This window comes from Archocentrus centrarchus, unplaced genomic scaffold (assembly GCF_007364275.1).
Source record: "Archocentrus centrarchus isolate MPI-CPG fArcCen1 unplaced genomic scaffold, fArcCen1 scaffold_26_ctg1, whole genome shotgun sequence".
NCBI lineage: Eukaryota > Metazoa > Chordata > Actinopteri > Cichliformes > Cichlidae > Archocentrus > Archocentrus centrarchus.
This window is the reverse complement of record NW_022060256.1, coordinates 4892586-4914640: the sequence shown is the minus strand read 5'-3', so window position 1 is coordinate 4914640 and position 22055 is coordinate 4892586. Positions and strand designations below refer to the sequence as shown.

General features: G+C 42.1%; 2 protein-coding genes across 2 annotated transcripts in view; one reads left to right on the top strand and one right to left on the bottom strand.

Annotated features, from left to right (window-relative positions):
- Positions 1 to 864: 864 nt before the first annotated feature.
- On the bottom strand, positions 865 to 9207 carry ptgesl (prostaglandin E synthase 2-like). Its single transcript, XM_030723730.1, has 7 exons — positions 8885 to 9207; positions 7694 to 7882; positions 6980 to 7035; positions 3931 to 4083; positions 3486 to 3686; positions 3283 to 3400; positions 865 to 2178 (listed from the first exon to the last, which is right to left on the bottom strand). The coding sequence occupies exons 1-7, from the start codon at positions 9173 to 9175 to the stop codon at positions 2032 to 2034; spliced, it is 1155 nt and encodes a 384-aa protein (XP_030579590.1). The 5' UTR covers positions 9176 to 9207; the 3' UTR covers positions 865 to 2031.
- Positions 9208 to 10309: 1102 nt separating this feature from the next.
- The window catches only part of LOC115775922 (ral guanine nucleotide dissociation stimulator), a 63393-nt gene continuing 51647 nt past the window's right edge, over positions 10310 to 22055 (top strand). The window contains exon 1 of the mRNA XM_030723446.1: positions 10310 to 10880. Coding sequence (XP_030579306.1) covers positions 10860 to 10880 — 21 coding nt within the window. The 5' untranslated portion in view covers positions 10310 to 10859. The remainder of the gene's footprint in view (positions 10881 to 22055) is intronic.

Below are 22055 nucleotides of genomic sequence, written 5' to 3'. Positions count from 1 at the left end.
CCCAAACATCTGCTCACATCTGTTTCTGTGGAGCAAAGCGATGAGACTGTTGATTTTAAATCCTTTATGTTCGAAGGAAGGGTCTGAGAGTTCCAATGTTGCCATTTTGTTACAGCTCTTATTAGTTTGATCAGTTATTAGGTTGAAGCTGCTTACTCGTGAAGTTTAATCAGAGCAGGTGGAAATCTGTTTATTCTGCCTTCATGTTTTCTGTTCAAATCACAGCGAATGATTTGGACTTTTCTCTTTCATGAATCCACCGTGTGGAGCAAACCGTTCTGCTTTGACGTTTTAATCACTGTCGATGAGAGGAAGCAGATTATTTTTTAAAGTGAAGCTCGACGTGATTGATTTGTTCTGAGCTCAGCAGTCGTTTTCTGAATGTCGTGGAGAATAAACATGCTATTAGGTACCGGAATTACTGCAATCTGCAAGAGTTGTGCAAAATTGTATCAATAAAATGTACTCAACACTTCACTGGAAATTTCTCTTTTTTGCTCAGGATGTTGCACAAGTCACAATTTTTGCTTTAGTTTTCTAAAATGAAGGTATTTGGTACTTCTGTGTATTATAGACCATTTGGAGTATTTAGCATTTATGGTTGTGGTCAGAAGTTTATTCACTCATCACAGGAATAAATATCTTGGTAATTTTATGCTTTTTTTGAACTTATTTGCAATGATTGTACAGCATACGTTTAATGACTAAAAAAGAATTTATTTTGGATTTTCTCTGATCCACGCAGGGTCAAAAGTAGACATACTAAAATCTTTCAATAAATGCTGCTGAAGCTTCTGCAGTCTTAACGGGACATGGCTGATTAACATCTCGTTAGTGATCGTGATGGACGACTCATCGCTGAAGATCTAACAACTGTAGATTTACCTGAGCTGAGGTGGTCTGAGGCATTTCTAAATCACTGCAGATTCCATTAAATCAAATGGCTGCACATAAATAAAGTTTCTGTGTCCCCACTTTGCCGAGGTCTGGAAGAAGACCCATACTTGTCCACACAGTGAAGTGAGTTTTATATCACCACAGACTGAGGGGGTGCTGTCCAAGAAACACCTCATACTCACTCTGCATAAACATGATGTAAAAAACTAACAAGAAACTTCAGCTGAACTTTTTTATTTGACCTTTTTACAACTATGCACATTGAATCACTTTTAATAGTTTCTTCAAGTCAGCTAAAACATTGCAGCTGAAAATTTGCATATGAAGCACATTCAGTGGCAGCTCGCCAGTTATTCGTTTATTTTACCCAAATAGTCGAACTAATCGATTCCTCGCCGTCAGACCGCCCCTGCATCGGAGGAACAATCTGATCTCCTCCTGCACAGAAACTACACAAAAATCAACATGGACCATTTTTTCCAGACAAAGCTGCAGAGAAACAAACTCGAAGTTCTGAGCGCAGCAGAAGAGAAAATACTGATCAGTTTATCCCGGACTATTTAGATTTCCAACCTTTTTCCACGTGAGATCATGAGGAGGAAAAAACTTCTCCAAACTCTAAAATAAGGAACAAATAGTTTCTCTTCTTTCCTTCAGACACCAGCCTGGAAGTCTGTCTAGGTTTGTGCATAGAAACCCCGCAGACTGCCCGATGAGTAGGGAGGAAAAAAGTGGAGATTTTCACTTCACTAGAACTTAAAGTAAATCAAACATATGTGGATGAAATTAGAAGACTAGCTGCATGAATATGTGCAGATTTCTCCTTTAACCGTACTCTGAAAATGTGACTTCTCAGTTCCTTAAAATTACAAAAACAGATCAAGCTCTTCCGGTGAAGTAGATGTTGTAGTTCATCTAGTTCACCAGTAGAGGCCAGTAAAAATCACAGACCTTAAATTAAGAGCAGATTTGATCCACAAAGCAGCTCTGTTATTGATGGAGTCAGGACTCTCTCACAGGAACTAACAAGTTCAAGTACAGGAAGCCGATCGGGGCAGCAGTGACCGCGCTCACACCGTCTGGCGGCGGTCGTCTTCTCGTTTCCGGTCGCCATCCTTCTCGAGATTTTGCTGTTCAGTGTTTCTGAGGCTCAGGGTTGAGACCCTCGTGGTTGAGCGTCGCCCTCTCCATGCGTCTGTACCAGTATTTCACTTTGGTGTTCGCCATCATGTCATCAAATGCCTGCAGGCCCTCCATCACTCTGAGGACTCCAAACACTGCCTGTAACAGAGGAAAGCAGGTGGGAAGGCTTCAGATTAACAATAACCTCTCTCATTAAGTTAAAATGATGGATGCACATATGAAGCATGTCCAAAAGTTTCAAATAATGAGGCCAGCGTATGTGCATGTAATCCCTGTGAGCCAAATGCTCAGGCTTTAAACTGCTCTAAAAGCCCAGTTTCAGGTACTTTTTCTGCTCTTGGATCTGTGTGAGGTCATAGAGAGGGGACATAATGTGGGCACCACGCTCTGCTTCTGCAAGGGGCAGCCAATCAGAAGAAAGCCAGCTTTAAGTGAGCAGGAAAAGACCTGAATGTGTCTGAGTGACCGCATTAAGGCCCAATATAAGCTAGAGGAGGATTATCTTGAACAGTGAATCATGCAAAGCAGAAACAGAAATCCAAAAAAGCTGTGAATTTTGTGTCAGGCTCATAGACTGTATATTTAAGATGGACACAGTGGAGTCAGCCTTGAGTCAGATCTGTGCACTCATTGGTTACCGACTTGTCAGTCACACAGTAACGCATACCCTGCTATCCGCCTCCTTCCAGACACTAACGATGAAACACCTCAAACCTGATTTGCTCTCTGCATGTATGAAAAGGGCTTCTTCCTGTTGCTTCTTTTCACAGTAAAAGTCTTTAACATATACAAAGCGTGACTGCTGTACATAAAACAGCAGTTTAGAGATTTTAGACTTTTAAAAAAATCTAAAAAATACTAAAAATACTCCTTACGTTAGATCTATTTTTTCCTAGTAATTTTTTTTCTTGTTTTGGTAAAGATCGTCTGTAAGGCCAATTTAGTGATCAATGCTGGTTTTGTTGCATAAAGTAACTGTAAAAAATGAACTAAAATGATTTAATTATCATTAATTCTTGAAAAAAATATTTACTTTTTATCATTTTGGTGTTATTGTAAAAGTAACAGTAAACATATTTTAAACTTGTGCATGTCTACAGATATTTACCAGCTACCAAGAAGGAAGACCTTCATAAAAACGAGCACCAATGCAAAGTGCACGTTTCTTTACAGCACTCATATCGATGCAGAGAAATCCTAGCTTAGTAAATCCTGCTGAGATATACAGGTGTGTTTCCTCACCAGGTCTGCCAGGTTGGGCTGATCTCCACCCATGAACTTCCTGTTCTTGCCGATGGCTGCCACCCAGTCGTTGACGGCCTTGTAGAGATCTTGCCTGACGTCGTCCTGCAGATTGTGTCTGTTGGTTCAAAGAGGAGATAATTTTTTTAAAAAGGTCCTAAAATTAGCAGAAAAACAAGAGGTTGCTATCTGACACAACGTACCGCCGTTTCAGCCTTTTGGAGATGAGGAACATGGCCGCAGCGCCAACGTATTTAGCAAAGAAGCCTTCAAAAGTACCAAACTTGCCCTCGCGCACGATGTAGTCAAAGGAGGCCAGGGCCTCGCCGGTGGTTCGGTACACGTTGGGAGATATGAGATGTACGAGCCAGTCGTCAGCCCACTGACGCCACTTCATCTCCTCTCTGAAAACAAGAGCAGGAAACATCAAAGATCCACAGACAGGATGGAGAGTCGCCCTCTGAGGTGGACCAGAAAACCACACAACTGTCACACTTTCATACGGGGCTTTCCCTCCATGGAAATGATTAAAATAAAATCTCTGAAGTTGTATGGTTCATATCAGCTGACCAATCACAAGAGAGCAAGAACGCTTCTCAGCCAAGTGCCACCTTTCAAAATAAGAGTCCACTAATAACCTCGACTTACTTCTGCATTTCCTTCTGGGGGTAAACTGCGACGGTCTCTGCTTCGCTCAGCATCAGCCAGTACTTGTTGTTGTACTCGGTCACCTCCTTCCCGCCGTCGTTCACTGACTTCATCTCCGGGTAGCAGCGAATGATGTTGGACATGCTTTTCTCCCTGTAAAATAAATAAATAAATAAAAACAAGTTTAAAGACTTTTATTAGATTCTGCTTTTTTGTTTTTTTTTTTTTGCTAAATAAATTGAGATATTTTGTCTTTAAGAATAAAGTCCACATAAATATTTTCACCCCAGCCAGAGACCTCAGTCTTTGTGAGTTTTACTGCCTCCTTACACCGACTGTAGACCGGGTACGATCATCGTACCCACACAGGACAATCATTTTGAAGCATTTTTAATTGAAGTAGTCCCTTATAGTAGTGCATGAGGCCTAGCAGACATTAATCAGCTCCAGCAGCCTACGTCAGAACACCTGTCAATCAACACAGCCACAGCTATAACTCAATTATACAGGTGGATGAGCCCCACTCAGAGTTGTTATGAAGAGAGAAACTAGCCACAGAGGCTTTTTTTTTTTTTACTGTATAGTTGGACAGTTTAATGTGGGAATCTACAGATGGACTCATTTTGGGACCTGGACTTGTGGCCATAAGAGGAACTGCAGTTTAATTTTTCAGCTGCAGATGTTGCCCCTCACTGCAGAGCTAAACGCAGACTAAACGCAGCGCTTCTGAAACGCTCCCGGTGTGATTTTAAGACCAAAACAACACTGAGCTGGATTTAAAGCCCATCCCAGAATATTCCCGGGGTGACTCACAAAGAGATTCCCCATGGCATGCCGTTCCACACCGTAGGAAAACCAAAAAGATTCCATAAAAATAACAATACACTTTCTGTTTTTTAAACTTTACAGGAACAATTAAATGTTTTTTTAAATGGTGGGTCTACACTTAAAATAAATCCGTCATTTTACTGAAACTTATCGTTTTTTGATTTTGAGACAAAGTCCAAGTGATGAGCTGCCAGTAACCTTTCCTGTAATTTTACAGAATTATTTCTTAAAATCAGAGGTGGGAAGTAACGAAGTACAAATACTTCGTTACTGTACTTAAGTAGATTTTTCAGGTATCTGTACTTTACTTAAGTATTTATTTTTCTGACTACTTTTTACTTTTACTCCCTACATTTTTACACAAGTATCGGTACTTTCTACTTCTTACATTTTCAAACAGACTCGTTACTTTTTAACACGTCAGAGAGAAGTTTTTATTTCCGGTCAGTGCGCCGTCAAACATCAAACGATCTGAGCCTAAACGGAGGAATAATAACACATAAGAGACAATCGTACTGGCGTATCCACCATCACCGGGGCTTATCTCGTACAAAGGGATTAAATACGCAAACCCATATAATTAATGTATCATCTATAGCGCTATAATCGGGCCGGACCGAGTCCGTAAGTTGCGCTGCGGCACATAAACAGCTTAGCTAGCGCTACTGAAGAGGAGCGAGCATGAAGGGAGTAACGTGTGGCAGGTAAATGCAACGTTTCTAAATGCTCAACAAATATCAGCAGACACACAAAGTGTGTGCAGTTTGTCACACAGTGTGTCTGCTAGCTAAAAGAAGAGCTGCTGCATTTCAGGGAGAGCAACGGGAGAGAAGTTCACTCAGAGATGGAGAAAGAGGACAGGAGAGGAAGAAGAGAGGTTAGAATTAAAGGTAAGGACTGGAAAATAAACTGAAGTATGCTGACTTTGTGTAATTCAGAGATTCTATGAAAATACTGCAGTTTAGTGTGTAATAAATAGGTTAGCTTGTTGTACTGTATTTACAGTAAAGCTCTGTGGTGGACTGGAGCACAGTGTTTGTGTTCATTGTCAGAGTTACAGGTTACATCAGTGCAGCAGAGATGAGTTTGAATCAAAGCTGCTGATGCTGAGATTCATTCACTGAATCCAACATTTCTACAGCCTGTATGCTGTCAGTGTAGGGGATGGAGATCAGCTCAGAGAGCTGTGAAATACTGGGTTACATCTTTGTGAATTCACTTCATCCACACAGAGCAGTAAACCTCAGAGCAGCAGCAGCAGGTCAGCTGATCACAGCCTGCACACCAACATCATTTACTGCAGCTACAATAGAAAGTTGTGATTCTTCTCTCCATGCAGAGCCACTACAGCTGATCTTAGGGTTCCTCCACCTTCTGAATCCTACTGTAACCCCTGAGTATCCTCATGTTGGTGTTTAGGTGGAGGCACAGTCACCCTCTACTATGGAGGACACAGAGAACAGAGCTGTGTTTAAATTCCCTTTCACAGTTTGTGTCCTACAGAACAGATTCAAGCTGAGTGCATTCATTAGGATTAAAATTTAGATTGGAATAACATTTGTATTCTCATGTAATATTATTTTATATTATTACAGTAATATATAATGAGGTTTGGTTAGTTTTACACAAAAATAGCTTGTAGAAACATCCTCCAAAGAACTACTTTTACTTTCTTACTTTGAGTACATTTCAGAGCCTGTACTTTTTTACTTTTACTTAAGTAAAGAAGTTGAACCAGTACTTCGACTCTTACTAAAGTATTTTTTAACACAAGTACTTGTACTTCTACTTAAGTACAGAATGTCAGTACTTTTGCCACCTCTGCTTAAAATATAAACCCAAACAGCCGAGCTGTCGGGCATCTTTACTACAGTGGTATTTCTTTGTAGTAAAAGAGTGACCTTTTATAAAATGTGAACATTTTCAGAGTTTACTTAAAGTAATTCTGACTAAAGGGGAACAATTTGAAGATTCTTGTAAATGAGTTGTTCTGCATTTTAGTTTTAGTGATCAAAATGGGATGTGCTTGACCCACAGTGGGATGTGCTTGACCCACAGTGGGATGTGCTTGACCCACAGACTAAAATGAATTTTTAAAGACTAAACACCATCACTAAAAAACTGCATTTACCGTGACACTTAAAAGCTTTATTTAAAATGATTACCATGAAAAGAATACACAATTTCTCATGAAACAACAACCAAAAAAGTCACAACTTACTTGTTGACTAAGTGGGTCTTGAGGGAGCTGATGATGACAGACGAGTCATTCAGCTGCTGCAGATAAACGAGTTTGAGAGGTTTCACTGTAAAAGCTGCACATTTTTCAAATATTTAGTTTCCAGGTTGGAAAAAAAGGATTCTTTGAAAAGTGGTTCATTTATGCATTTCCATATTTTCTGTCATACAAACCCCTGAGTAAATAACCCCGGGGAGGCAGAAGCTCTCAAAAGATCCTGTCTCTGGATTCTCAAAAACAACTTTTCAAAGTGAAGCCTTTACAGAGCAAAAATGTAATTTGGATGCTTTATTATTATTTTATTGTTAATGATGAAAATAAAATATATAAATTGTGGTAAGTGGAGGTTCTGAAATGAGACATGTCAGAAATTAAAATCTGCCTGCTTGTTTCAGGCAGAGGATGAAGCCCACTTTAAGACTAATAAGGATTATTTTGAACTGTGATTCATGCAAAGCTACTCTAGAGTAAATATAAATATGGAGCTGGAAATGAGCACAAAAGATTTCACTTCAAACCCAAATTCTACCTGATGTTGTGACGCATAAAGGTGAGTTACTTTGTGCAGATTGTGTCCCATTAAAGACTTAAGTGCCAAAAACAAGCAATTAGAATTAGTGAAGTTTTCACCTCATTCTCTGTGCAGTTTTTTTCCCCTTCAGGGAAGCAGATTTAGAATTATGTCAGATGCCTTACCACCTCATCATCCACCATCAGGATGGGCACCTTTCTGTAGGTAGACCACTTGATCTCCTGCCTCATCACTGGGTTCACCTCCACAATCTCATACGGCAGACCGTAGTAGTCCAGAAAGGCTCGCACCTTGCTGCAGAATGGGCAGGTCTTGTACTGGTACAGAATCAGCTTCAGACTGCCTGCTGGAGCCTGGAAGGAGGCAGCAGAGGAAAGGAGAGCACTATGAGGCAAAAGCATGTGGACACAGCAGTCACCACCAGCCCGCCAAAAGGTTCATATCTGCCCACTGGTCGGCTCATGTCCATGAGGGCAAAGCCTTATTGATGATGGTTTTACACATCTGTGCACAGATGAGAGGAATCCAGCCCAATCCCATTGGTTTGCCTGCAGACAAACAGCATTGATTCCCAGCATATCCCCAGCCAACAGCAGACCATAAAGCAGACAGTACACACACACACACACACACACACACACACACACACACACACACACACCCTCGACAATGTCTTTTTGGCACCCTCCCCTCGGGCAGGCTCAGGGTCATGAGTGCACAGACAGAAAGACTTAAATACAGCTTCTTCCACAGAGCTGTAAAAGCTCTGCTGTAAGCCTGAGCGTGGACTTGACACTTTGTTTCTCACTGGACTCTGCACCTTACCCGCATCCACACTTTATGGACATTTAGGCCTGCATTTTATTATTTTCGCTGCCATTTATATTTGTTGCCACCTTCTTGTTTCAGTTTCTGTTTCTTGTTCTTATTTATGTGCTTGTGAAATTATATCTTGTTCTCAGTCATATGCTGCTGTGAAAAGAAAGGAGAGCTGGCAAACAGAATTTCGTTGCACGGAAATGTGCAATGACAAAGAATTTCTAATTTTAATTCATAAAGAGCAGATGCAGTAAAGGTAAAAATACAGTTCAATCTGAAAACTTTAGAAAGTCTGAGGATGAGCAGTAATAAAATAAAGTGAACTTTGAGAGCTTCTAGTCTGTTTTCACTCCAGTAGAAGACGTTAGAAGTGCTTTTTTTAATAACGTATTCAGCAGAACTGGCAGATGTCCGCAACAGCTGGGCTCTGCCTCACAGGTGACCCGTGCTGCACAGGTAGGTCAGGTAACTGCAGTCAGTAGAGGACAGGCAGTGAGGATCAAAGGGACCCGGTTCACCTGACTGACCCGACTCACCTTCCTCTTCTCCTCGGCCAGGTGCTGCTGGACGGACAGCTTTACGGTCTGATATAAACCCAAACCTCCGCCGAGCAGGAAAGCGCAGCCCAGGACCCTGCCTCCTCCTGCGCGCACACCGGAGAGCAGCTTGGACCGGACCCCCGCCGCGCCGGTCCCGTACGCCCTCCTGGATCCGTGCGCGCCCACATTCCTCAGCAGGTAGGAGAAGGTACCGGACGGACGGGACGCCGACGACTCCAGGAATGACAAGCCGACCTTACCGAGCGTTCTGGCGCAGGAGGCTGCCATGTTGGCTTTACATAAAGTCCCACAATGCACCACGAGGGATAGAGAGTTTGAGCGCCCTGAGCCGAGCCTGTCAGGCTGTGTGCCGCCCCCAGTGGCGCACCAAAGCAAAAACCTGCGAAAAAGGGACTGAAAAATGGTCAACACGCAGAGCTCACCGCAAACAGGCGCAAAACAACCTAAAGGAGCATCAAAGTCACTGCAAAGATGGAAAAAAGCCAACACAAAATGACCTCAAACAGACAAACACATACACAAAAGGACCATGAAGAGCTGGGAAGACTTACTGAAAATCATAAAACAGATGGAAAACAACCAGAAAGAAACACAAAATGGCCACAAAAATGTGTGAAATCACAACCATTAGACACCACGAAGAGATGTAAAGAAAACAAAACAAACCAAAAAACTCCAACAGAAACAAGGAGCCCAAATGACCACAGACCCAGACAAACAACAATGGTGTAAAGATTTAACACAAAAACATGTAAAGTCAGACATTAAAAGGACACAGATGTTTTTTTAAAGCAGTCTAACAGGTTCTACTTACTTTTTCTTGTCTTTTAAAATTTGTTTTGTTGATATATTCACATTTGCCTTCATTTTAGAGAAACACCTAAATGGTCATAAACAGAGGCAAACTGACCTCTTTCATTTGTGTGTGTGTGTTTAACCTTGTGGTTTTGTCATTTTGTATTTTACTGAGCTCTACATTATTTAAGCTGCATTTGCTGTTCTATCACAGGATTTTTATATGATAAGTCGTTGAGATGTAGAAATATTCTGAGCTAAAAGTACACTTTCAGGCCTGTGGAGTTAATAAAATTGGAGTTATTGATAATTTCTCTGCTGTTTGGGCAAAGCCATCCGTTGGGCCAGGATTGGACCCTTTTGGCAGGCCGTTTCTGACCCCCGGGCCATTTGTTTGACACAGCTCTGTGTTTAACATTTTTCGTTTGATTTTAAATAGACATGTTTGAAATGTGTTTCAGACTTAAATAGAATGGGGGTGCGTTCAAGAGCGTCTGTTTTGCCTTGGGTGCGTCGGTCTACGTGTGGTGGGTTTAAAAGCGTCGTTTTTCAGAGTTCTCTCCGACCGCAGCAGCAGAGAAGCGTCTTGTTGCCCCGCTGAAAGCGGAGATTCCCCCTCAGCCAGCAGCGGCAGCAGCATCCATTTACAGTGGTCAAGCCACATCGCATCCTTCCCCACTCAGACTCTCCGCCCTGCTGGGATGCCGTCGTCGAGTAACGGCGGCGGGGATCGGCTCGGGAGCGCCTGCGCCGGAGGACGCCTTTCCCCGTGCGGTTTTTGGAGCGTGACTGGGATGAAGGCACGAGGAGACAAATAAATCCCTGCTCGCAGCCGGCTAACGCTAACGCTAGCTCCCCGCTCTCCCCTCCCTGCTCACTGACCGCTGAGGTGTTTTCCTTCACGGATAAACACTCCTTTAATGGCCCCCTTTTTTATCCATGTGAAGACATGCTGGAGTCACCGAGGACATTTCTCTCAAGGATAAAACATCGCAGGGGTCTCACAGCCTCCAAAGGGTAACGCCAGTTAGCCATTAGTAGCTTTTATTTATTTATTTTTACATTTTTCTCGCTCGTCCGTGGAGATGCTGGCAGAGGAGGAGTGTGTCTGAACTCGCGTGGATACTCACTCCATGAAGGTCATGATACTGAGAGAATGATCATGCTGGAAAAACAGGTAAGAAATCAGCAGAGAACCGTGAAGTCAAATTTAAATGCACACCTGAACTCATTTGCATATCGTAATTAGGCCTAAATGAGGCGGCGTGCTGCACTTCTGCCACAGCTGGGATCTGAGACAAGTAACGAGCTTTAAAGGGGAATTTATGCAGGTGATCAGCACCTTTTTAATGATAAACGCCCCCCCTCCCCGGCTTAAAGTCTGCCTCTCAGCCACTCTCCCTCCTGCTGCTGTACAATACATAGACTGTATATAAAGATGTAAGCTATACCATACAATCATCAAAAATGTGTTTTTTCAGTACAAACCAACTCATTTAATTCAAGCAAGAAGAAAAACTCAAAATAGTGAAGCCGGGGTTGCACAGATTGTGAAATTTTAGGTCAATACAGATATTTTGTACAACAATTTGGCCAATATCTGATAACCCAATAAATATTTTTTTCTTTATTTTTTGTTGTTATTAATTCCCCCTGTTGTGACTGGAAAACAAATACATCTGCATTATATAATATTAGGGATTCACCAACTGTGGGATCCTGGATGGATACCAGTTTTTTTTTTTTGGGGGGGGGGGGGGGGGTTGACACATATTGGGTTATGATGCCAATATTTTTCTCAGTTTTGTTTTTTTAATATTTGAGTTTACTCTTGTTCTAGGGAGGCAAATAGATCTCAATTATAAAATATTAGGGATGCTCCAATAGTGAAATTCTGGGCAGATACACACAGTTATAAATAATAATTATAATATCCGGTGCCGCCATTTTTTCAGTTGTTTGATTGATATTTATGTTTGCTTTTGTTTTTGGGAACAAATCTTGATTATAAAATTTTAGGGATGCTCTGGTTGTTAAACAGGCCACTTCTAGCAAATAATTTGGTAAAAATTATTTTTTTATGTTCTACCACTTTTTGTTGTTAATTATTCCCTCTCATGTGCCTGGGGCAACAAAGTGTAAAATATTTGGGATGCACTGATTGTCAAACTCTGTGCCCATGTTTTAAATTTAAATTTGACTGATAGCTGGTGCAAATACTGATATTTTTTTCCATTCGTTTTTTTTTTTCATAGTTGTTATTGATGTTCACTTTTGTTCCAGGGAAACAAAGAAGCCTTCATGGTATAATGTGGAATTTTGGCCAATACTAACACAATAGGTGGCCTATTTTTAGCTGTTTAATTGATAAAAACACATCATACTGCAGTAAAGTCACTTGAAATGTGAATGACAAAAATTAAATACTAATTAAAAGTGTCTATGATTACATTATTGGTCAATAATGATGTGGCAGTTTGGTTTGAAAATTAGTACTCAGGTTTGTCTCACATCTTTATGAACTAAATTAGGACTTGTTTCTTAGGGATTATTTTCTGCGTGTTGTGGCCTCTCGATACTCTCAGCTCTTTAGGAAATGGCCTTCAGCCAGCAGAGGTAATGACCTAATCTGTCCAAGAACTGAGGGGAGGAGGTGGTGTTGATGGTGAGGTTGTTGGGGTTGTTTCCTCTTGTTTACTCCCATAAACAGAGCGTTAATAATACATCAAACCTTCAGAGATGTGAGGAGGTGTCTTTGAATTTTATTTCTTCAGTCATTCAGTAGGAAGTCTAATGGGATGGGCTGAAAAATCTAAATTGTACACAGGTGTTTGTGGCTCACTCCTTACTTTTTGAGAAAAAAAATCCTGATATCAGATCTACTCTTTTTTTTAATTTTTTTTTCTTTTGTGGCTCCTCCGTTATCATAAACTCGGCTGTGTTGATAGCTGTCTGCTTTGCTGCTCCTCCACTAATTTGAGCTTCTGAACTAGACCTTTAGATTTGAAGTGTCATCCATCCATCCATCCAAACAGCCATCCATCCAAACATGACAGGCAGCCATCCATCCATCCATGCATCCATTCAAACAGCCATCCATGCTTCCCTCCATCCAAGCATCCATCCATCCATCCATCCATCCATCCAAACAGCCATCCATCCAAACATGAATCCATCCATCCATCCATGCATCCAAACATCCATATAAGCTTCCATCCATCCAAACAGCCATCCATGCATCCATCCATCCATCCAGCCAGCCATCCATCCATCCATGCATCCATTCAAACAGCCATCCATGCTTCCCTCCATCCAAGCATCCATCCATCCATCCATCCATGCATCCATTCAAACAGCCATCCATGCTTCCCTCCATCCAAGCATCCATCCATCCATGCATCCATCCACACATCCATTTTCTGCACCTTATCTCGGTCTGGGTTGTTGGGGCAGCAGTCTGAGCAGAGATGATCAGACCATCCTTTCAGGTGTTCCTAAGCCAGGAGAGAGGTGTTATTTCTCCAGTGTGTCTAATATTATACTAATGTGACTGACTAATATTATGGCTTGCTGTGCAGTACAACCCATCCAAGAAGGGCTTCAGTTTTGGAGTTGGAATTTGTAGTAGTGTGTTAGCACCATTTAACAGATCTTGCTTGTGTGAGCTGCTAACTTAGCACGCCACCATCTTATCCAAGTATGGTCACTCCTGGCTTCCAAATCCAACATGGTGCCGGCCACAATGTTAACACTGAGGTTTTAAAATACACACAGCCAATGGGTGATGTCACCATTGGGATTATAAAAATGTTTTATGATTCCAGTAACTAGCCAGTTTAATCCAGTCATAAGCAAAACCAGTGGCCTGATGGGCTGGTAAACTTACATTGGGCAGGTTGATTGAACAGCTGCTGGCCTGATGGGCACGTGATGGTGTTTCCATTAATTACATTTAGAAGCATTTTAGAGTAATTTTTGTCCAGATGTCTCTTTTGATAGGAGAGGTTGATGACTCCTAGGATAGGAAGCTGGACTCGCTGTTATTACAGCTGGGAACTGTAAAACAGGCTTAGAGCGTTAATGTGTTATTGCTATACTATAAATAAAGAAATAAAGAGTAAACCCGATGAATCTGTGTCAAAGGTCACTGCTGAGCTTTGTCTGTGAGGCGAGCAGGATGGATGTGAGGCTTCCCACCGTCTCCGTTCAAAGGCTGCATTTAACCCTCAGCTCGCAGTGCCTGGATTTTACTGTAAACACCCTTATTCTCCTTTGTCTCCTCCATGTAAATCCTGCTTCCCACTGCTGGTGCTATTGATGTTTATCTGCTTTGGAAACATTTGTTTGCCCTCCCAGGTTTTTTGTACCATTGTAGGAATCACAGATAAAGCTGTGAGCCTCTCTGTCGCTCCGTTTTCTGCACAAACCACTCCGTTCTTGAAGCTTGACTTCACTCCAAGCATATCCGACTTCTTTGTCTGATGGAATGTGACAAGAATCAGACTTTTTTTACTCCAGTTTTCAGTCCCGAGGGTTTTTCTTTTTCCTTTCTTTTTTTTTTTATTAGTTATGTAGAGGAAGGGCCTGTCCTTGAAATCTCTTTTCTGAAGAAGCCTTTTTGCGCTGCCGGGCAAAGTGTGCGAACACTGTTGCAAAGTGCAGGAGCCGTGTAACGTTTCCACTCTGGTGGCACTTGTTTTGCTCCACTCTGTTTTTGTTCGGTCAGCAAACAGCTCGAATTTGTGTGTCAGAACTGCCGGCGTTTGTCCACGTTTGTGACAGGATTAGATTTGAGTGTGTAGACACTGTAATCATTTGTAGGCTTGTTCGTGCTGACTGAAGGCAAATTTTTCCATCCAGAGACTCTGAAGGCCACAAACATGATTTCAGGATACAGAGCAGGAATCATATGTGATAGAAAGAAAAACACTTAAGATGTGATCTGTCTAGCTACAGTTAGGTCTGTAAGTTTTTAGACATTTTTTGTAGTTTTGTCTCTGAACTCCACCACAGTGAATCATAACTCAATCAAGCTGTGATGGAAGCACAAACTTTCAGCCTTAATTAAAGAGAGGCTTAAAAAAAGTAACTGTGTAGGAAGTGCAGCCTTTTTATACACACGCCATTTTCAGAGGTTCAAAAGTAATTGGACACTTGTATGATGAGCAGTTTCGTGGCCAGGTGAGGTTTTTCCCTCCTCATTGTCTTGCAGTAACGAGGCAGTGTGGTCTTTTTACTGAAACTCTCAATATGAGGTCGAATGAGATGCTGATGCAAGTGAAGGAGTCCATCATTAGGCTGAAAGAAACAAAATAACCAGAATCAGGAAGATTCCAGAAACTTTAGTGGTGACCAAATCAAAAGCCTCCAAAGTGCACAGTCACAGAATTATTTCCATGGTCAAGAAAAACAGCTTTACGGGTGCCAGGGAGGCTCAGGGCGTGAGCAGGCAACCACGAATGCCACTTGGCAATGCAGCCGGTGCTGGATCGAGTCCCGACATGCCGCCATTTGCCGCGTGTCCTCCCCGATTCTTCTCCCCCGCCTTCCTGTCTCTCTTCACTGTACATCTGTCAAAAAAGCCGAAAAAAATCTGAAAAAAAAGAAAAACAACTTTACAACATCTAATCAAGTCGAGAACTCTCGAGGAGGTATGTGTCTATAGTCAAAAGAAGCATAAAAACACAGGGTTTACAACAAGGTGCAAACCACTGTTTACCCTGAAGAGCGAGAAGGCCAGATTAGAGCCTGCACAGTTCTGGAAACAGTCTCTGGGCAGGTGAAACCAGAATGATGGGATTCATATGGAGAGAAACCGCTCATGATCTGAAGCATCACATCATCTGTCAAACACGGAGGGGGCAGTGCTCGGGCATGGGCACCAGGGGAGCCGTGTCACTGGTGTTTGTGGATCATGTGACTGCTGATAGAAGCAGCAGGATAAACGTGAAAACCTCGTGCTCTCGAGGCCTGCACAACAAGCTGCAGTATTTAGGTGATATAACCAGGATTGGAGCAATAACTATGATCCAGCGATATTATGGATATGATTCTGCATAATAGTTTCATTCCCTCTACACACATGACTGCACCTCCATACATGCCAGTAACTGCATCATTAAGTTTGCGGATGACACCACTGTGGTGGGGCTCATATCAGGCGGGGATGAGTCAGCATACCGGGACGAGGTGCAGCGGCTGTCAAGATGGTGCAGTGAGAATAACTTGATCCTGAACACCACTAAGACAAAGGAGATGGTAGTAGACTTTAGGAGGACAACACATGTCATTCAACCTCTGTTCATCGAGGGGGATGAAGTGGAGCTGGTTTCAGATTTTAGGTTCCTGGGAGTACATCTGCAGGATGATTTGACCTGGAGTATCAATACGACCAGCATTGTCAGGAAGGCCCAACAGAGACTGCATTTCCTGAGGGTTCTTAGGAGCAACTATCTGACCCAGAATCTGCTGGTGTCCTTCTACCGTTGCTCTGTAGAGAGCATCCTGACCTACTGTCTGTGCGTGTGGTTCAACAGCTGCACAGCAGCAGACAGGAAAACACTCCAGCGAATCATCAACACGGCTCAAAAGATCATAGGCTGTCCCCTGCCCTCCCTCCAGGAACTGTTCAATGCCCGCTGCCAGAGGAGGGCACAGAACATCCTCCAGGACCCCTCACACCCTGGACACTCCTTGTTTCAGCTACTGCCATCAGGCAGACGTTTCAGGACAATGAAGGCCAGAACAAACAGACTGAGGAACAGCTTTTATGCCAGGGCTATCATTGAACTGAACTCTGTGTGGTTTGGACAGTGATGTGGGGTGGTAGTGCTGACTGTGTGCGTGCGTTGGTGTGTATTGGGGCTAGATTCGTCTTAATTTACTATTGTGCACTGTATTTTAGTAATCATTTTTATCACTCATATTTTTATTATTTTATTATTTATTGTCTGAGGCACCTAGAAAGGAATGCATTTTAAATTTCGTTGTGCAACTTCTGTGTACAATGACAATAAAGATTCTGATTCTGATTCTGATTAAAATATTTTTGCAGGATTCTGACTTGCATAAGTAAAACTTTGTCTCAACGCTTTGCAAAAGACTTTTTCAGACATGATGTTTAATTCAATTCAATTTTATTTATATAGCGCCAAATCACAACAAACTGTCGCCTCAAGGCGCTTTGTATTGTGGGTAAAGACCCTACAATAATACAGAGAAAACCCAACAGTCAAAACGACCCCCTATGAGCAGCACTTGGTGACAGTGGGAAGGAAAAACTCCCTTTAACAGGAAGAAACCTCCATCAGAACCAGGCTCAGGGAGGGGGGGGTCATCTGCTGAGGGGGGAGAAAAGACATGCTGTGGAAGAGAGCCAGAGATTAATAACGATTAATGATTAAATGCAGAGTGAAGTATAAACAAAGTAAATAAGGTGAATGAAAAGAAACAGTGCATTATGGGAACCCCCCAGCAGCCTAGGCCTATAGCAGCATAACTAAGGGAGGTTCAGGGTCACCTGATCCAGCCCTAACTATAAGCTTGATCATAAAGGAAAGTTTTAAGCCTAATCTTAAAAATAGAGAGGGTGTCTGTCTCCTGAATCCAAGCTGGGAGCTGGTTCCACAGAAGAGGCGCCTGAAAGCTGAAGGCTCTGCCTCCCATTCTACTCTTAAGTATCCTAGGAACCACAAGTAAGCCAGCAGTCTGAGAGAGAAGTGCTCTGTTGGGGTGATATGGTACTATGAGGTCTTTGAGATAAGATGGGGCCTGATTATTCAAGACCTTGTATGTGAGGAGAAGGATTTTAAATTCTATTCTAGATTTAACAGGGAGCCAATGAAGAGAAGCCAATATGGGAGAAATCTGCTCTCTCTTTCTAGTCCCTGTCAGTACTCTAGCTGCAGCATTTTGGATCAGCTGAAGGCTTTTCAGGGAGCTTTTAGGACAGCCTGATAATAATGAATTACAATAATCCAGCCTAGAAGTAATAAATGCATGAATTAGCTTTTCAGCATCACTCTGAGAAAGGATGTTTCTAATTTTAGAAATATTACATAAATGCAAAAAAGTGGTCCTACATGTTTGTTTAATATGTGCATTGAAGGACATATCCTGGTCAAAAATGACTCCAAGATTTCTCAGTGTTACTGGAGGCCAAAGTAATACCATCCAGAGTAAGTATCTGGTTTGACACCATGTTTCTAAGATTTGTGGGGCCAAGAACAAGAACTTCAGTTTGATCTGAATTTAGAAGCAGGAAATTAGAGGTCATCCAGGCTCTACAGAGGCTCTTCCAGAGCACCATGTTTCATGTATTACATATGCATTAGTTTATTTCTGATCAGATATGCTGCTTTCCTTTTAGCACCTCTCTCTCTCCATCACAGGAGGACACAGTTCAAATGATTCATATTTTTATATCTTTTCAAGTAAAGTTTAGTTCACATAAAGCTGTAAACCAGTCCGCTAAAAAAAGTTAATTAGCCTTTATAATATTTAGTCAAACAAAGAAATGTGTTGTGATTACACTTGTACCGTGCAGCTGACTCACAACCATCGGTTTCACAAACTGACGTAGAAGCAAAATAATGAATCTTCATTTTTGTCCTTAAAGAAATGTTCAGGCAGCCTAAACCTGACGGTGTCATAGCTGTGCAGGAAGTTTGAGATGTAAATTAAATAAAGATTCCTGTTTTATTCACCACTTTGCCACACCTCACTTCCTGTCCTCTCTTCCTCTTTACTGATTGGCTCTCGAGTTCCTTATTTTCACCTCCACATGGGGCAGCAGTGACAGTGACCCCTTTCTTACCCTGAGTTAGTTTAAACAGTAACTTAATGACTAAAATTTCAGTCTTGTTTTTGTTTGCTCTGCAGAGTAAAAAGTCCATGTTTGCCTTTTTTTATACCCCTGTTGATAAAGTAAAAAAATAAACCTTTGAACTCTGATAGGATGAACATGATGGCACCAAATCTTTACTCCTGAACCTCCTGATTAACTTAACACAATATTTATTTATCCCAAAAGTTGAGAAATTCCTGCAGCCAAAACACTAAATGCAGCCTAGTAAAATAGCTTAAATAAACTAGAATAGCTCAATAAAAAATATGATAAAAATACATGAAAGGGTTGGATAAAATAGAAAACTGTAAAAAGGTGAATGATTAGTTTCATTGAAATAATCTAAAAATCAAAGGTCTCAGCCAAACCTTCTGCTGTGCATAAAAGTGAAACTTTACAGCTCCATCATTTTGAAATTTGCTTCAAAGAAACAAATTGTTTCATATCTTTTCAGCTCACTGACTTCCTGAAACCTCTGCTTCCTGTCTGCGTCTCAGGATAGTTTCTGGATCGTGGATTCAAACGTCACAATGACAAATTAGAAATGGTTTCATATCGAATGGACATGGGCCTCTTTTCATGCTCCGTCTCCTATCAGATAAGATGAAAAATACTTAGTTTATCCCATATTTACATGATTACTTAGTTACAGAAGTTAGGAACAATAAGATTACTGTTGTTGCTAACTAGTCTGGCCAAATGCATGAGGACCATAAAGCAGTATAAGGAGCAGATTTGGCCCATTGGCCTTGTTTTTGACACGATTGCCTGAATACAACAGACTCAATCTTGAAGCTCTTCTTTATTTAAACTTGGCATCAGGCCAGTTTTCACTGGATCATTTCTGTGGATGACAGTCTCAGCAGACCGAGCAAAAAAAAACCCCAGAAAAGTAGATGTGAGATTTTCCCCATTTACTTGTTTCTGTTGATCTTTCTCTGACATCTCGTGTTGAGCAATAAGTCAGAACCAGCAGTAGTGTTGTTGTTGTTCTGTAATGTCTAATCATTTGCCTGGAAGCAGTGTTTAGCGGTAATGACAGGTTTCCACCCTGTAGTCCTGTGTCTCAGATGAACTGACCTCTTGTGTACCTGCACCGCCCATCCTGTCTTTATCTGAGCTCATAGGAAGCCGAGCTGCAGGTTACGCTCTGGCTTCCTGTCCTGGCCGAGTATCTATAGACGAAGGAGGAGGAGGAGGAGGAGGAGGAGGAGGAGGAGGAGAGGGTCTATCTTATGTAGCCCTGTGAAGAGCCGGCTTTGCCTCCCTGTTTCCATGACAACCGCTCTCCTACAGTATTCATCCGTGGGACGGCCTCTGCATCTGAAAGCAGTTCCCAGTGGTGTTTCAGGCCCTCTCGCTTCCTTCAGCTCCTTCACTACTTCTTTTTCTTCTTCTTCTACTGTCTGTGTTTTTAAAAACACAGCAGCAGCTCTTCATCTTCACTGGCTGCTGTACTTTTTAATCTCCACGTTGAGTGTCACGGAGTTCTGCCCTCTTTAAATTCCTCAGGACCACAGGCTCAAACTTGGAGCCGGCACGCCTTTAAATTATTTAGACCAACTGTCCTGTAAAAAATGCAAATATTAGCCAAGTGCAGAAGAAAGAACGTGGTGGTCTTTGCTCCTTTTGCAGGATTGAGGTGTTTTATTTTTATTAGTGATTATTATTTAAACAGGAAGTCTCACTGAGATGGAGAGACACCTGTGTACAAAAGAGAAATGGAACAACAGAGACAGGCAGACATGTAATGCAAAGGCACACCATACATGTTCACAGTATTAGAAAAGCATGTGGAAGAGGATCTGCAGTTGGATATATGTGAGCTTTTAAAATAATTCTTGCACGACACAAAATGGTGAATAAGAAAAGAATCACCTGAGATAAAATCAATGCATTGTGATACCCAGAATCACGAGGCCGTTATCACCATAATCAGGGCAGACTAAACTGTGCACTGGACAGGATTCATTTCTATACAAAAATACAATTTTTGTCTGTAATTTTCTTGATCAACGTTCCCGCGTGGCTCTTAAAGATTCAAGAAGTTTATTGTCATGTACACCGCAAAACACTGTGGTTATGCTGAGCAATGAAATTCTTACTAGCGACTGCTTTACAAACAATTGAAATAAGCAACTAAGTTAAAATAAAATTTAAGAACTAGTATATTAGGAAAGTAAAAGTAGAAAATAAAAATAAATAAATAATAAAGCAAGTGCAATATATACAGATATATACAGATGAAAGAAAGGCAGGTAATCACAGTTTGGTAATCAGTCAGTGGTTCAGTAGCCTGATGGCCTGTGGATAGAAACTGTTTTTTAGTCTGGTTGTTCTTGCTTTTACACTCCTGTAACGTCTGCCAGATGGCAGGAGTGTGAACAGTGTGTGCTGTGGGTGGGTACGGTCCTTGATGATGTTGTGTGCCCTCTTTATTACCCGGGTATTATAAGTGTCCTGTAGTGATGGGAAGGCAGCTCCACAGATGAATTGTGCTGTTTTGATGACACGCTGGAGAGCCTTCCTGTCCTGACTGGTGCAGTTTCCATACCACACCGTGATGGAGTTTGTCAGGATGCTCTCCACAGTGCATCTGTAAAAGTTGCTGAGGAGCTTAGGGGATAATCCGAATTTCCTCAGTTTCCTTAAGAAGAAGAGTCTCTGCTGAGCTTTCTTGACAGTCTGTGCTGTGTTGTAGGTCCAGGTGAGGTCTTCACTGATGTGGGTGCCAAGGAATTTGAAAGTCTTCACTCTCTCCACCTGAGTCCCGTTGATGAATAATGGAGCATGCTGGTCTCTTCTCTTCCTCGGGTCAATAATCATCTCCTTAGTCTTCTCTGTATTTAAGGAGAGATTATTTTCCTGGCACCAGGACACCAGCTGGGCCACCTCTTCCCTGTAAGCTGCTTCCTCTCCCCCAGTAATCAGCCCAATGACGGTGGTGTCGTCAGCAAACTTGACGATGGAGGTGTTGCTTTGGGAGGGGATGCAGTCGTAGGTGAAGAGGGTGTACAGGAGAGGACTAAGCACACAGCCTTGTGGGGTCCCAGTGCTCACTGTCTTTGTTTCTGATGTCCTGGTACCAACTCTGACTGCCTGAGGTCTGTCTGTAAGGAAGTCCAAGACCCAGCGGCAGAGGGAGGGTGGTATTCCGAGGGTGAACAGCTTTTCAACCAGCCTGCTTGGGATGACGGTGTTGAAAGCTGAACTGTAGTCTATAAACAGCATTCGAACATAAGTGTCCTTATTTTCAAGGTGTGAGAGGGCTGTATGGATGGCTGCATTAACAGCATCATCAGCTGAACGGTTCTGACGGTATGCAAATTGCAGGGGATCTAATGTGTCCGGAATGGATCCTTTAATATGGGACATGACCATCCTCTCAAAGCACTTCATTACAAGTGAAGTGAGTGCAATGGGACGATAGTCATTCAAAGAGGTTGTGTTGGTTTTCTTGGGGAGGGGCACTATAGTGGTGGACTTGAAGCATGTGGGCACAGATGA

Excerpts from the sequence above, each read along its gene's own strand:
- ptgesl (XM_030723730.1), bottom strand. The coding sequence starts at position 9,175 with ATGGCAGCCTCCTGCGCCAGAACGCTCGGTAAGGTCGGCTTGTCATTC. Across the intron at positions 7,883-8,884 it reads TGGCCGAGGAGAAGAGGAAG|GCTCCAGCAGGCAGTCTGAA; the intron begins GTGAGTCGGGTC and ends GCCTCCTTCCAG. Across the intron at positions 3,401-3,485 it reads TCCAAAAGGCTGAAACGGCG|ACACAATCTGCAGGACGACG; the intron begins GTACGTTGTGTC and ends TTGAACCAACAG.